This window comes from Phyllostomus discolor, chromosome 6, assembly GCF_004126475.2.
Source record: "Phyllostomus discolor isolate MPI-MPIP mPhyDis1 chromosome 6, mPhyDis1.pri.v3, whole genome shotgun sequence".
NCBI classification, from domain to species: Eukaryota; Metazoa; Chordata; class Mammalia; order Chiroptera; family Phyllostomidae; genus Phyllostomus; species Phyllostomus discolor.
In genome coordinates this window covers 88,083,621-88,099,741 of record NC_040908.2, presented here as the reverse complement: position 1 = coordinate 88,099,741, position 16,121 = coordinate 88,083,621, and the positions used below count along the sequence as shown (strand labels likewise).

At 38.2% G+C, this 16,121-nt stretch overlaps 1 protein-coding gene across 3 annotated transcripts in view; it reads left to right on the top strand.

Moving 5' to 3' along the window:
• The first annotated feature begins 5,565 nt into the window (after nt 1–5,565).
• The window catches only part of ZC3H12C (zinc finger CCCH-type containing 12C), a 65,625-nt gene continuing 55,069 nt past the window's right edge, over nt 5,566–16,121 (top strand). Inside the window, exon 1 of one of the 3 annotated variants that reach the window (XM_036028598.1) lies at nt 5,566–5,743. In XM_036028598.1, the coding sequence (XP_035884491.1) occupies nt 5,720–5,743 (24 nt within the window). In that variant the 5' untranslated portion in view covers nt 5,566–5,719. Of the gene's footprint in view, nt 5,744–5,838; nt 5,930–5,961; nt 6,359–16,121 lie in introns of those variants that run through there. The other 2 variants (XM_036028599.1, XM_028516006.2) reach the window with 2 other exon arrangements.

The window sequence follows — 16,121 nt, the reverse complement described above, 5'->3', positions numbered from 1 at the left end:
GACACAGCACAGCTGGGGATGCTGCAGGAAGCAAGACACACAGAGCTCCTGTCTGCTGATGGGAACTTCCCTGAATGTTCCCCTTAGTTAAGCCAGTTCCCATCAAAAATCTTTTAGAATCTGCATTTGGAACTTTTGACAAGTTGTAAAATCAGTGACTAACACCATTAATGCTGGCTGGGAATCTTTTAGCAATTATGGGATCTCCCTTTCCACATGATCATAGAAATCTTTCCTTTGTCTGGGAAGCCCCAGACTCCACATGTGCAACTCATAGGACTCCCACAACTTCCTCTTCCTTATGGTGCTATTTGAAAAAAAAACAATAAATATTTATTTACAGAATCAAATAGAAAGGCATGAACAATAGCACACATAACCAATAAATGTGGACTTTAAAAATATTTTCTAAATAGCTCATTCAAATACCCAAATTTAAATCCAAAAGCTATAAAAGGATATAGAGTAAAAAGCAAATCTCTCTTTAACACTTTCTTCCTAGTCATCCAGTTCCTCAGCCCAGAACAACCACTGTTACTGGTTTCCTGTGTGTCCTTCCAGAGATATTATATCCATATTTAAGCAAATACAGAGATATTCTCTTTTTTTTACACAAATGGTAACTTACTACATACACTGGTTTTCACCTTAATTTTCCAATAAACAATGGATCTTAAAGTGTATTTCCATACGGATAAAGTCACTTCATTCTTTTTAATAGGTAAATGGCATTCTAATGTATAAAGATACTATAATTTATGTAAATAGTCTTCTATTAATGGACATTTAGGTTGATTCTAATTTTTGCTTCTGCAAATAATGCTGCAATTAATATTCTTGTGACATAATCTTTTAATGTAAAATGCACTCTAGCCAGGAAATTTTCAACTCTCTCAGTTTTGTGCATTTGTAATTCTACATGCCAATTTTCTTTTAAAAACAACAGATGCTTACAGCAGTATGCCTCAAATTCTATGTTGAAATAACAATTTCAAAACTTCTGAGCAGCATGAACTGCGATGACAGGTGTTGTCCTTGTCAAGATGGCAAAGTGCCACCTTAGGAACAATTTTTTATTCTATATTAAGTGCTAATTTTTCTCAAAACTCCTGTGTTGGCCAAATGCAGTGAGAACAGGGCAGCCATGCTGTCTCATTCAGGTAGAAAACCAAGCACATGACTGCACAACACAAGCATATTGAAACCGTGTTGTTCTGGCTCTCTGGTGGCTTCCCACAAATGCTGAAAAAGAGTCATGCTGCTAGTGTGGAATCTTGTGGTAACTCATCAAAAGAAAGAAGCTCTGGGATTGGTCAGCAGCACATATCTCATATACTCTAGTTTCCTTTCCCTAAGAACTTGGTATTAAGAAGCAGCTCTAACCAGTCACTAAAGCACATGGTCAAGAACCAATGTTATCCCTATGTATCTGTCTTACATAGGTCATGTGCTTAGGAAATGGTTGTTTAGAATAATGGTATTAAAGAAATCTTACATTTCATAGGTTGTTGGAATTAACCAGGACTTTTCTGAAAAACATAAAGAAACTGTGTGTGAAAAATCACAGTAGTCACTTGGCTATTGTGAGTGAAGTTCTTCAACTATAGGAAATTAAGTGCTGGCCAAGGAGCTGAAGATGAAGGTGCTTCTGAAGGACTTCTGACATTGTTTCAACTAAGGTAAGTGTTTTGGCAGAAATGGCAGAGGCAGGAGACATGAGAACAAGAGAAATGATTCTCTTGCACCCCCAAGTTTAGCCACTGGCTTCACACATGTTCAATGACAAAACTGCTCAAGACGCTGCTGGTAAAGCTGTGGATTGAACTAGAAGCAGTTGCCAGGGGTGTGTGTCAGCTTTGAACATGAGGGTGACCTACAGTCAGTCCCTGGAGGTCTTAGATAAGGTGGCCCAGGCAATTAGAAGTTCTAGGTTGAGGCATCGAGGTAGGATGTTCTGGGCACCTGAAACTTTGTTTTATAAGGTTCAAATGTGAATCTAGTTTTGTGGTAGTCTACCACAGTGCTATATTTTAAAGAGAAATGCAGCCCTTGCAATCATTCTCCCTCCCATCCCATCCCCAACCTATTCTTTTCAAAAGCACTTGCTTTTAACTAGTGAGGCTGTTCAAGGTTTGCCTGTTAGGGAGTCACAGCCACTCAAAATTTCAAATTATGTGCAATTCAAAGTCATAATTCAAGGCCTGGATTCAATATTATAACTCAAATACCAATTGGCTATACAGAGTTGGTAATAACAAATGTATCATACTTGGCTGATGCCTATTTTGAAGTTTTGCTATTAGACACTGAAAATTTGATCCTCAGTTTTACCATTTGCAAAATGAAAAGCAGAGTCAGATTAAATGATTTCTAACTTTTCTTTCACCAGCCTTACTTTCTCTGAGTCCATGAAATTTCTTTCTTATATATTCTCTTTTCTTTTTAAGCAAATATAACTTGGAGTAAAGAAAAGAGGAATTCCCTAATGTTCATTTATCTCAGAAATTTTCTTTCAACTCTAATACTTATCACTTATAATTTTCATACTCTCTCAATAGCAAATAAAAGCCTCATTTACCCAACTATTTGCCCTTTCTAGATAATACTATAATATATATTTCCACATTCATAACCTACTATTACCACAAATATATGCCTGAAACCAAATTATTCTAAACATTTGCCAAAAAAAGGTAGTTCCTCTGCCTCTAAACTTGCCCTTTTTTCCACTCAGTAATACTATAGGCTTCACAGTCACACCCACTAAGTCATTTTGGACTTCTCCCTTTTCTTAATTTCATCTCCATCAAGTTCATCCAATCATTCAACAAAAACTTGCTGATTGTTAAGTCACAGGGGCTCACTAACATGTTTTTTTTTCTCTTTCTCACTGTTTACTTCATTATTTCATGTCAGTGCTTCCATATAGGTCATTAAACTTGTGTTCCTGCTTCAATCTCTCCCCTTTCCAAGCCATCTGATAACCATCACAACGCTGGTTTTCCTAAAATAGGATATTCTCCATGGCACCTTCTGTTTAAAACCCTTCACAGAGTCCACACTGTATAACCCCCAACTCTCTCTCTTCTTCCCTTCTTCCCTCTCCCTCTTTGTTCAAGTCTGTATAATTTAAAGCTCTGCAGCTTTTTTTTAATCCCTATTTTCCTTTTCTCCCTGGCATTCTCTCTTGGTTTATGAAGTTTCATTGATATGCCCTTCCTTATCCTCTCTGCTTATCAAAATATTACTCATCATTGCCTAGCTTAAATTTCCCCTTTTTGAAACTCAGAATCATCTGTATAGACTTCCCAACCACTCCAACCTAAAGAGACTCCTCTGTCCTCTGACTAACCCTTCATTGTATTTCTTACCCATGACACAAAGTTAACACTTATAAATTCTCTCATTTTCTTTATTTGTCTGTGTTTTTATCTTCCCAACTACACAGTAGCTAGTAATTAAGAGCAGTATCTTATTCATGTAATGGTTCCTGATTCTAGAATCAGACTGCCTACATTTCAATCATTGTTCTGTTACTTACTGATTGTGTTTTTGGTCTCAGTTTCCTCATCTGTAAATGGAAATAGTGATAGTTATTCTCTCACAGGGATTTTGGGAGCACTGTATGAGAGAACATATCCAAGTGCTTAGATCATAGTAGGCATTCACTAAATTTTAGCAATTATAATAATTACGCATGTCTCTTACTGTGAAGGACCTCATATAGTGCCTTGCTCTATAACTATGTTTAGGCAATGGAATTTAATTGTTGACTGAGGGGAATAAAGTAGGCTGCATGGGCAGTATACTGGGGAGTAGAGGGGAATTTCTGGCTTTGCAAAAATCATGCCAAAGATACCATCACTTATTGTTATCAGCCAGCCAGCCAGCCAGCCAGCCTGCCAGCCAGGCTCCTTCTAATTCCCCACCACTTCCTAATACTGCTCAAGAGACTTTTGAGAGTTTGGTTTAGTAAACTGGAGGTACTTTCCCAAAGCATGCTTCCCTACCTGCCAATCAAAACAGGTCTGGCTGCAGAGAGCAGGTTGCCAGACTTCCTAAGGGTCTTAAAGATGGTACCAAAAATCTTTAGGGTTTTCTTATGCTCAAAATGAAGTCTATGAGCCAGCTATTCTAATTATTACACCCCAAGACTGGCCTACCGAAGTGGAGAGCAGACTCAGTGAGAAGCTCCCCTTCCATCTCCCAAGCAGTGAGAATGCTGATAGCACCAGCCAGGAGAATGCTCTCAGCTGGGACCCCATCATCAATAGCTAAAGAGCAACAGAGAGAAAAAGAACATTAAACTGGAAAATATCGAGTTTGAGCCACAATAAGTATCATGGGTATCACTACCATTAAATAGACCAAGCATATTCAACAAATCCAGGCATAAACCATAAATGCTCTATTGAAAACTATTCAGAAAGGGAAAAAATTTTATTGAAGGTAAAAAAGTGCTATCCAAGGCATGAACTCTGTTCCAGCGAAACAAGTATGTGCTCAGGATGCAAACATCTGAAACTGTGTAATGTTGGGAAATTTTTCTAACCTCAATTTTCTGACTGCTAAAGGGGATTATAACCTAGCTCACAAGGCTGTGGTGAACCTTAAGTGAGATAATGCAGATACATCGGGCTACCTAGTCTGTGGCACAATCCACATAATTCCCCTTCCCTCTCTAAAAGCTGATGCATACTGCCCAAGGCTAGGAGTGAAGCACCTGGTGACAAGTCCACAAACCGGTGAATAAGATTATTTGAACACTTCTGAATTGTTGACCTAGATTGTGCTGGGTGTTGTATAATTCACAGAGGTGACAGCTCTCTGTTGCCAGTGATTTTCACACAACTCAGGAGCCCACCTCAGTGGAAAAGGCCGTCTCCTCCCAAACTCCTGAAAGAGATCTAGATTTGTCCTGGCTTTAACCTCGATTTTGATGTGTTGCCATTTCCAACAAGGCCAATTTCCTTGCTGAAAGAAGTCCTTCCCCTCGAAGAAATCCCAACGGCTTCATTTAAGTTCCTTTATTGGTCTTGATAATGCCGGTTGTGATTTTTCCTCGTTACGGTTTATTGATATTAGAAACAAACACGGGAAACTTGCCCTAAGAAGGCAGACTCTCGATTTCCTTGACTGCCCAGGGATGATCCGTGTTATCGCTGGGTGAAGAAGATGTCGCGGAGGGAACAGGCGCTGGGGGATTGGGGAGGGGAGGTGGGGACCCCGGGGCTGGGCCGGGTTGGGGAATGGGCGCTGGAACCTTAGACATCCCCAGTGGCTGAGTCGAGCCCGACAGGTTCCAGCAGCTCCTCTCACTGCGCTCCACGCCTCCCGGGTTTTCCCCTCCGCTCAGGGTTTCCTGTTTCAGTTCTCGGTGATCTCCAGCAGCAGGTGCTGGTTTGCCGACGTCGGCTTCAGAGGAGACGAAGGAGAAGGAAAAGAGGGAAGGGGAGGAGGAAACGACGCAGCGGCAGCGGCGGCGGCAGCAGGCGGGAGGTGGAGGAGCCAGCAGGCAGGCGCGACAGGCCGGTTCGCTCTCGCCCTCAGGGCAGCGGCGCGGGCGGCGCGCCAGAGCCGGGCCCCGGCGTGTGGCGGGGCGGGAGGCATGGGGGGGACCTCCCGCTCACCCGGCGCCCTAGCGGCGGCCCTGGGCTGAGGCGAAAGACGGCCGGCCGCTGGAGGGCCCCGGGGCTGCCCCGGCTTCCCGGGCAAAGTGATGGCTGCTGAGAAGAGATTGCAAGTAGGTTGAGCAACACGATTGAGCCTGTGTGCGCGCGCGTGTGGGGAGTGAGTTGTGCAACCCCGAGGAGGGGGCGCGGGGGCCCCGGCCCAGGGGGAGGATCGAGGTGGCCGCAGTTGCCGCGGGCGCTGCCGACCGCTCACCGCTTCCTCGTGCGGTCGGCCACGCCAAGTAGCGGTCCCGCAGGTTGTCCCTCGGAAAGGGGGTGGAGAGGGCCCACTGCGGTAAGTACTGGTCTTGAGGGAGCCGGGAGAGGGGAGGGACTCGGGCCGGGAGGCCGCGCCCGAGTGCCGGGCGGAGGAACAGGGGCCGGTGATCTCCAGGCCCCGGGGGAGTCCGACGCCTGGGGGTTGAGTCATTGAGCTCCCGCGACCCCCGGGGCTCTGGTGGAGCCGAGGGAAAACCGAGCGCATCCGCCGGGCTGGCGGAGCGGCACCGCCGGGATCTCGGGAGAGGTGAGGCCGGTCTCCTCGGCCCCGCGGCCTAGGACACCGGTCCACTCCCGCCCGCCCCAGGGCACAGCGGCCGCCGCGGAAAATGGAGGCGAGCTCGGGCGCCCCAGAGGGAAACCGAACCACAGTCCTGCTCCTGCGGCTCAGACCCTCGCGCGCTCGTGTACTGAGGCTACATCCGACATCGCAGCCTCAGCCATTAGCTTTTATTATCCCTCCATCCCTGCATCCAAACCGCCACCGCCCTCAGGCCGACCCTAAAGAAAATTCCTCACCCTATCTTGTCCCTCCGGTACAAGCCCCTCACGCTTCAGTACCAGCTGAATTTCCATTTTCACCCAGTATGAAATTGGAAATTTTGGTCTCAGTTTCCTCATCTGTTTCTTCATGTTAGCTGGGCTGGTTTACATTTTTAACTCCATACAGAGACGTATTACAAATATAACTTCAAGACATGAATCCTGCTTTTCTTCCCTAGACTGCCTCATCGTTCACCCCTTTTAAGTTCCTTAAAAAACAGCTTTACCTTTCAAGTACAGATTACTCGAACTTGGTTTCTTGCCTTTTGGGTAACTGATAACAGTCCTGGTTCATGCTCTGTGTTTTGTGATAAAGAGATGAAATGCTAATTCAGATTTAGTGCAAGTTTTCCTATTGGTTGTAAGACTATTGGAATATCCTCAGGCCTCCAAGGCCCTTGTTGATTCAGATCTTTTTTGTTTGTTTTTGACCATCTTAGAATAGATGCAAAAAATACTTAGGGCTACGTATATTTAGAAATTTGGGAAAGTTTTTCATTTCTTATTTCACCATATTTTTCTAATTCATATTATAAACAGAAAACAGTGGATATGCCTCAAACATATTTTTCAGACTTTCCAAGAACCACAAGTCACAAACACAGTTATTTTTATGTTTTAATTTAAATTGTGTTTATTGTTTATGGTATTATAGTTGTCCCAATTTTTCCCCCTTGCCCCCCTCACCAGCCCCCCCCACTCTTTTAGGCAGTCCCCACACCATTTGTTCATGACTGTGGGTCATGCATACGTGCTTTTTGGAGATATGTTTATATTTTTAAACTCTTAATGTATTTAGGGTTCAATGGGTATAACTTCTATTTACTTGATCACTTACATATACAATTAATTTTGGTAGCAGTTTTTTAACATTGGTGTTATCTGATGTTTAAATATAAACAAAAATAGTGGAATCAGCTCTGGACGGTTGGTTCAGTTGGTTGGAGCCTCTTCCCCTGCACCAAAAGGTCGTGGGTTCCATTCATGGTCAGGGCACATACCTAGGTTTTGGGTTCCATTCCTGGTCAGCGTGGGTAGGAGATGCAACCTATCTGTGTTTCTCTCTCTCTTTCTCCTCCTCTCTGTAAAGTCAATAAACATATCCTTAGGTGAAGACTAAAAAATGATAATGGTACCAAATATTTGGGAAATTATTTTGATAACCAGAGGAAGATGCCTATTTCAGACTTCTCTCTCTTCACCTCTTTTCTTCCAATTTGGCATTCTTATTTTAAGTTACCTAAATGTGTCTACTTGAAGGTACCCTAAAAATATTAGAATAGTCTAGTAACTGACTGTATATCTATAACTCAGAGTGTTTAATTGGGTATTTTTACTTAATTTAAGGATGGGCTTTACTTTTCAAAGTAAATTAAAATTCTGCCTGTAGCATCTGGTCATTACAAAAGTACTTAAACACTATAAGCAAAGTAAAATGAACTTTTAAATAAAACGACTACAAAAAAGCCACCATTTTTTAGTTTGCATTTAATAATGGAAGTCTAATGAAACTATTTTATTATAATGGAAAATATTAAAGGATCAGAAACTTGGAATGTCTGTATACTGATGACAATTTTTATTAGTTACTTCCTTTTACTACATTTTTGTTTTAATTACAAAACTAATAAAAATAGCCTTTATATTAATGACTTCTCTGGAGCTATGTTTTCATGAATTATATTGCCACATTAGACCCCAAGTGGTTAAGTGAAATTGTATTTTCTAAATACTTTTCTCATTCTATAATTGGGTTACCTTCTCTTCATTTTAGCAGACAACAATCATTTCTACATTAATTTTAATTTTTGTGACAGATGTGAAAGTGTTGCTCTCATTTTAAAGCTTTTTATGCCATTTTATACCATCTTGTACCCTTAGTGTTTTCCATTGTCCTTGTACATAAATCCAGAAGAATTCTACTTTCTAATTTTATTGCAATTTTAAAGAAACAAGTTATGTAGTAGAATGTGTTTTGTTTTGGTGTTAGAATTTAGGATTGTAAACTAATCTCAGTTGCTGTTCATTTAGGACTGGTAAACTACTATTCCCTGTGCAAATAGTTATTTAGTTTCAGTCTAAGTGCTATGTAAGGCCCCTGACCTGTAAAAAAAAAAAAAAGAGAAAGAGAAAGATTATGAAGCAGTAGAACATAGTGCTGGATCAAATGTGATCATTGACAGGAGAGAAGAAGTAAAGTCAGGTACTGGGGAGGGCTACATTCCAGGCCTCAAAGGCAGTATTCAATTACAGGGAGACTTTGGAGATGTTGTGGGTTTTGTTCCAAACCACTGCAATAAAGTGAGTGGTGATCTTTTTGCTTGTGGAGGGTCTTCCAAGATCTGTGAAGGGCAATAAGACAGGGCACAATAAAATGCCTGTAGGTAGGGTTGGGTGGGAGTCACTTCCCAAGGGTCCTGGCAGGAAATTAGAGAGTGAGTAGTCTAGTGTGTCCAGAGCATTCAGTGGTAGACTTTAATTCAGAGTGTTAAGTAACAAGGTCAGTTAAGTAACAAAAATGTATTACATCAGGATTCCAAATTTACACCAAAAATATTGAATCCTAGTGTTGAATCTCAAATATACCAAATTTTCTAAAAAATCTTCATGTGTTTTAGGGATTGATATGCCTCATGGACCTACAGCATATAAAATTCTCATGTCATTACAAAGCTATAATGTGATTCATCAAAAACGTTATAATCATTGCTGCTGTTTCACTATCAACAGTTCAGCAAAATTACCAACAATTGAGAATGTGATGTATTTTTTTAAAAAATATTTCATCCCACAATATATCTAGTGTCTTGGTAATTCAGTATGATATTTCTCTCTTTAATTTTTCTATTTGGCAGGATCATTTTACTTTTCTAAAATGAAAATAGGGAATAATCACCAATAAAGCATAGCATTTATGATCATGTGCCACAAGACTGACAGTAATTCTTACACATCGTGAACTAGCCTAAATAAAGCAAAACCCATAAGCACATTCTGAACATTCAAAGCATTCCACCTTTAAGATAATTATCAAATTGCTGTGTGTGTATAAGAAATACATAGGAAATCTCAAGGTCTCCCTGCTTGTCTTGAACATTTTTCCCTAGCCCCTCCACCCCTTACCTTTTGTTTGGCTCAGCCTTGTTAAAAAATTCAGGCCTCAGCTTAGATTTCTGTTGGTTTACTCCATTGTAGTTTAATAACTCATGTCAAGCATTTTCTAAGTGTTCCACCTGTATTAACACACTTAATACTTACTACACTCCTATGAAAAAGTATTTCATGGCTCTTTTCTGATGAAACCAAACCACAGTGTGGTTAAATAACTTGATGGGTCTCACAATATTGGCAGAGTGAGAGTACCAAGGCTGAGTCTCTATGTTAACCGAATATTAAGGTCTCTGGAACCTAACACATGTTAATAAATGTGTCTCTTATTGTGAAGATTAAATAATATCATGGAATTCTCTTTCTTGGGAGTCTGGTCCTTAAAATACATATCTTTTTCTCATACAATTGGAATTAGACTTTTTATAGAGCTTTGTGTTCCACCTTCCCTTCCCCTTTCAACACATACTAAGGATTTTCTTACACCATTAAAAATGTTTCGCCCTGGCTGGCATAGCTCAGTGGATTGAGTGCGGGCTGGGAACCAAAGTGTCCCAGGTTCGATTCCCAGCCAGGGTACATTCCTGGGTTGTAGGCCATAACCCCCAGCAACCGCACATTGATGATTCATTCTCTCTCTCTCTCTCTCTCTCTCTCTCTCTCCCCCCCCCGCCCCCCCCCCCCCCCGCTCCCTTCCCTCTCTAGAAATAAATAAATAAAATCTTAAAAAAAATGTTTCGAATGTTATCTTCTTAAGAACATGTCATTTATTTAATCATTCTCCTTTGCAGTTAAACTTTTGGGGTTTTTTGGGGGACCCATATTTTAATACCACAATGCTTAAGTTTAACATCCCAGTAAAACATTTTTTTTCTGATTTTTTTTCTGCATATGTTTCTCAGCATGGATTCTAAGAAGTAATCATCTAAGATATAAATATACTTTAAGGTTGTGATGACCAAAAAGCTTTCCAGAAGAGTTGTACTGATAATACATATACCCACTAGCAAAGAGTGAGAGTGGTGATTTCATACTGTGTTTGAATGCACTAAGAATTAACTTTCAAGTTTTTTGACAATTTGTTAGATGAGCATTAATATCTAATTTAAATATTTTTCCTACTTATATTTTAATTATGAAAGTAGTACAAGCTGATTAAGAAAAAAACAAAGTAAAAAGAAAATTAAAGCCACCTGGAATCTCATTATCCAGAAATAACTTCCATAAATACAATGTTTTGATACATATTTTCCTGTCAATGTTTTATTCCTATAGTTATACTTTATATAATCTTTATTTGGGTTTTAAAGTAAAACATATAAGTACTTCCTGATCTACCAGTTTTATGCAAAATTATTTGCTTACACCCTGTGTTTTTCAAATACTGTATATTTTCTGTAACATTTGCATATTTAATGACAGTTAACTGTTTCTTCTTTATTTCTTATTTTTTTCTGCTTTCTGTGTCTCTGCTGTTCATCTAGAAAACAGAAAATATCACCTAGACTATAAGAATTAACTGATAATACAAAATGTTGATAACAGTGACTTATAGTGTGCCTAGGAATTTTTTTTTTATCTTGTTCATAGTCTTTAGGCTCCCTGAGGGTAAGGACTCTGTGGTTCCTGTCTTCTAGAGCATTTGCACATCGTAGAAAAACTTTATGAATGTGTTCTTTTTGTTAAAGATCATACAGTACTTTAAATATTAATAATCTGCTGATGTGGGTAGAATGAACAAAAGTACATGGTTAAGAGATGGATACAATAATGCAGAGCAAATAATACAGTTCTTACTACCTACATCATGTTTTTAAATTAACTTAGAATGTATGATATGATTTCTTGAGGGGCTATACATATTTGTCTTGTAAGAATATAATTAACCTTAACTACCCCACTAAAAGGGGAAAGATATTATAGAAGTGAATTTTCTAAAAGGTTAGTTTCTAAAGTCATTCAAGAGCAAAACATTTATTTCAACTATTTTAAATGGAAGAATGTATACAAATGCATTATATTTTTCTACCTTCAAATAATATATATGTAGCCTATAATGTCCCTTATTATGAAATATAATAATAGCTGCCATTTATTGGGCACTAACTCTATGCCAGGCATAGTATTTAGCACTTACGTTATCTAATTTAGTTTTATAACGATTCTATATGGTTTACACTGTTGTTTTACCTGTCTTCCAGGTGATGGAGCTCATGCCTGGAGATGTTAACTTTACCAAGGTTATGGAGATTTCTGATTTATCCTAAACTAAATAGTGATATTTGTTATGCTTTTTTTCAAGATGATGGGGGCAGCAGGACTCCATGCTTTATATTGATTTATATCAGTGATTGTTTTGGTGTTTTCTCCTTAATGTTAGCTGTTCCTTGCTGACATGGTCACTCCTTTCTAATATACAGCAGATACCTGCTGTGGACTATGAAACTGAATAACAACTGCTAATATTATGGCTCAAATAAAAGTATTTGGGCAGTGATTAAAGGCTTTTGGGATGCTCAGGTAGTCTGGGTTGCAAAACTGAAAGCCTACTGTATGGAGAGAGCAGGTAGGACCTCTGAAATCAGCCAAATCTGGACTTGAGTTCCAGCTCTGCCTGGCTGTGATTCTAGGCAAGGCCGAGTTTCTCTTTAATTTCTCACCCATCAAACACCAACCACTTTCAGAGAGTTGTTTTTACTGATTCAAGATAATAAATGTAAATGTTTCTGGCACATAGAAGGTACCTAATATTATTATAAAACAATTTAACAATCTCCATTGATTTGATTGGACAGAAATTTTATTTTTTCTGTCTACTTATTCACTAGCCCTTAATTGTGTTCTGAGTAACTGGGATTACCAGATATGAAATTTCTATAAAATCGAGTTCACTGTTACTGATTTTAATGTCAGTTTATATTAGATTTTTTAAAGGGCCTTCAAATCTACTACCTCATGTCTTTTAGGGTGAGGCTAAAATTAGTTTTTGTTCTTTGTTCTTAGTCATCTACACTCATTTCCTATTTAAAATTATGTGGGCTTAATTTAATCCTTATTCTGTGACTTGGTCTGTTTTAAATCTTAGTTTTTTTGTACACTACAGTGAGCAGGTTTTCCCAAATAATTGAAGCTGCCTCCTAATTGTTTTCTTTGATTGCCCCACTCAGTCCCACGTAGTTGATTGATTATGTATTAGTACTTTTTTGGGAGTTTTGCTGTAATTTTAAATGATTAATACAGCCCTGGTCAGTGTGTCTCAGTGGGTCAGAGCATTGTCCCATAAACTGAAAGATCATGGGTTCATTCTCTGGTCAGGACACATACCTAAGCTGTGGATTTGGTCCCCAGTCGGGACATGTATGGGAAACAACCAGTTGATGTTTCTCTCACATTGATGTCATTAATCAAGCATCCCACTCCCTCACTCTGTCTCTGTCTGTCTGTTTGTCTGTGTCTCTTTGGAATCAATAATCCTTGGATGAAGACTAAAAAAAAAGATTAGTACAGCTCTAAAAAGCTTTAAATGTACAGTAAGTTATTTTGATAAAGCAGGTATTGTTTCTGTTTTTGCTAAGATAGAAAAGTGTCTTAAGTAACATAAAAATCTTATAGTAAATTATGTTAAAATTAGCAATATCATACATAGGAAAATAGTTGTAAATAGGGGAAATGTTTTCTAAACTGCATTTCTGTTATTTTGACTACACTTTATGTTTTAAAATTAAATATTGAGCTTAATATTTCAATGTATGCATTTTATCACATTTTCCAAATACAGTCAAAGTATAAAATGACAGTGAAAGTTATCTACAGTTCTCACCTAGACATATAACTTGAAGTTTTGGTATCAGTGTTTCCATTAAAAAAAAAATTCTAATATAAACACACCCTTTAAAAAAGTTAAATGCGTAAGTAGTTTCATTCAATATATCATGTTTCCTCATGTCATTAAATATACTTTTAAAAGATTAGTATTATTGACCAAATGACTTTCCAACATATGTAACTACTGCAATATAATAAAATTCATATTGTTGAGTATTTAGAGTGTGACAAGGTTTTTTGTTGTAAACAACAGTGCAGTGTTCGTGTATATAGACCTTAGTACACATTGATGAATATATTTTTTTAACAAATTCCTATTAGACCATGCAGATTGCCATCTAGAAAAGTTGCACCAATGTATATTCTTATGACCAATACCATTCTCTGCTGTCATCACCATTTCCCCACACAACCTGTCTTTGTTATTTTGATAGATAAGAATGAGCATAATAGTGCTAAGAAACCTATTCTGTAGAGTCAGAAAGACTGAGTTCTGTTCTGACAATGGCAATGTGATCTTGGACAAATTTCTTAATTACCCTAAGATTTAGTTTCTTTGTGTATAAAATTGGGCTAATAGTATCTGTTACCATGGTAGTGTTGTGTAATACTATGTAATACTGTGATTGTGGAGATTAACTGAGTATGTATAATTGAAACACTTAAGACCTTTAGAGATGTTAGAATGCGATTTATCAAGAATGAGATTTTCCTTTATTATATTTTATACTTGGTATACCTATATTTTTACCTGATAGTGGCTGATGTAATGGAAAATTATTCATTTTTAAATACCCATCTAGCTCCCTTACTGAACTCTTTTACATACTGTTCATTAAATTAAAGGTCTTAGTCCAGCACTTTTCTAGTTAAGTCTCTTGATTTTTAGGATATATAATAGTGAACCAAATAACATCAGTTTTTTAAAATATTGTAATTCTTTTTTTCTTGTCTTATTGCATTTGTTGAAATCAAAGAACAGTATTAATAGTAGGCATTTGGGCTTATTTCTTATTTTAATGGGACTTCCTCTCTGGTATTTTTTAAAAATTCTGATGGCTGTTATTTTCTAACACAGGCGTCCCCTGCTTTTATATACATACTCCTGAAAATATAAAAGTTAAAGGTGAGAAACTTTGAAATAGATGTGCATATTATAGGAGGATTCCATTGAATTATTAAATCCATAAGAATCTTTTAGATGTACCTTTAAAAATGTTTTTCATCACTTGACTCATATTTAGTTAAACATACAGTCAATTTAAATGCAGTAAGTCTTAAAAATTTACTGCTTTCAGTTCATTTAATGATTACATTCTTGTCTCAGTGATACAAACTTTGAGACCTACTCTTATTTTCACAATTGTCCACTGTTGCATTATTTATAAAATATTATCAACAGGCTGGGATGGGAGTAAAGGACAGAAAACTGTACTTGAACAATGATTAAAATAAACTTAGGGAAAAAAAGAAAGTAACTTACAAGAAAAGCAGCAGAGGCAATAAAATCAATATGGCACGAAAAAAATATTATCAAAAGTAAATGAAACAGTTTTGCTGTCTGGAATAAAACTCATTATTCAGGCTGGCATAGCTCAGTGGATTGAGCGCGGGCTGCGAACCAAAGTGCTGCAGGTTCGATCCCCAGTCAGGCCATATACCTGGGTTGCAGGCCATGACCCCCAGCAACCACACATTGATGTTTCTCTCTCTCTCTTTCTCCCTCCCTTCCCTCTCTAAAAAATAAATAAATAAAATCTTTAAAAAAAACAAAACAAAAACAGGCCCTGGCTGGCGTAGCTCAGTGGATTGAGCGCGGGCTGGGAACTAAAGTGTCCCAGGTTCGATTCCCAGCCAGGGTACATGCGTGGGTTGCAGGCCATAACCCCCAGCAACCGCACATTGATGTCTCTCTCTCTCTATCTCTATCTCCCTCCTTTCCCTCTCTAAAAATAAATAAATAAAATCTTTAAAAACAAAACAAAACAAAAAAAAACTCATTATTCAGGTGAAGTCTTAAAATCAAGGTCCCAGTGCCATCTTTACTCAACCTCTTAGGCATTTTTCAAAACACTATTTGAAAACTACTGCTCCCCTCAAAAAAAGATTCAAATAATATAAAAGTCCCCACAGTGACAGTGCTGCTGAAATTAAAATTTTCAGAAGCTAGCAGGAAGACCACCTTTTGATATGAGGGGTTTTTTTAGCAGGTTTTGTACAGATGTCCTAAGTTAGATAGATGTGTTTTAAACCTAACCTAGGATGTTTTTTAAAATGATTAAGCATAGCAACATAAACTACATGAAAATAGAGTCTACACAAACCTAGGTAGTGTCTATCTTTATTTTACTAAAATTTTGGTTCTGAAGTCGTTTTTTCCGTATAGTTTTCAATCCATCCAATGCTATATTTTTAAATACCATCTACATGCTGATGACTACCATAAGTCTATCTCCAGTCCTGACTTCTGTCTTTTTATACAGCTGTCTATGGATAGTTCTACTTGGATAGCTATTGGTATTTGAAATGAAAATTAATCTAAAACAGAATTTTCATCCTTCCAAATCTATTCCTTTCCAAATCTTCTCTTCTCAGCTGCTCAAACTAAAAATCTAGCAGTTCTTGATTCCTCGTGTTCCTCTTTCATCTTCCCCACCCAATCCAACACGAGAGTCTTTAGTGAATATATGTAAT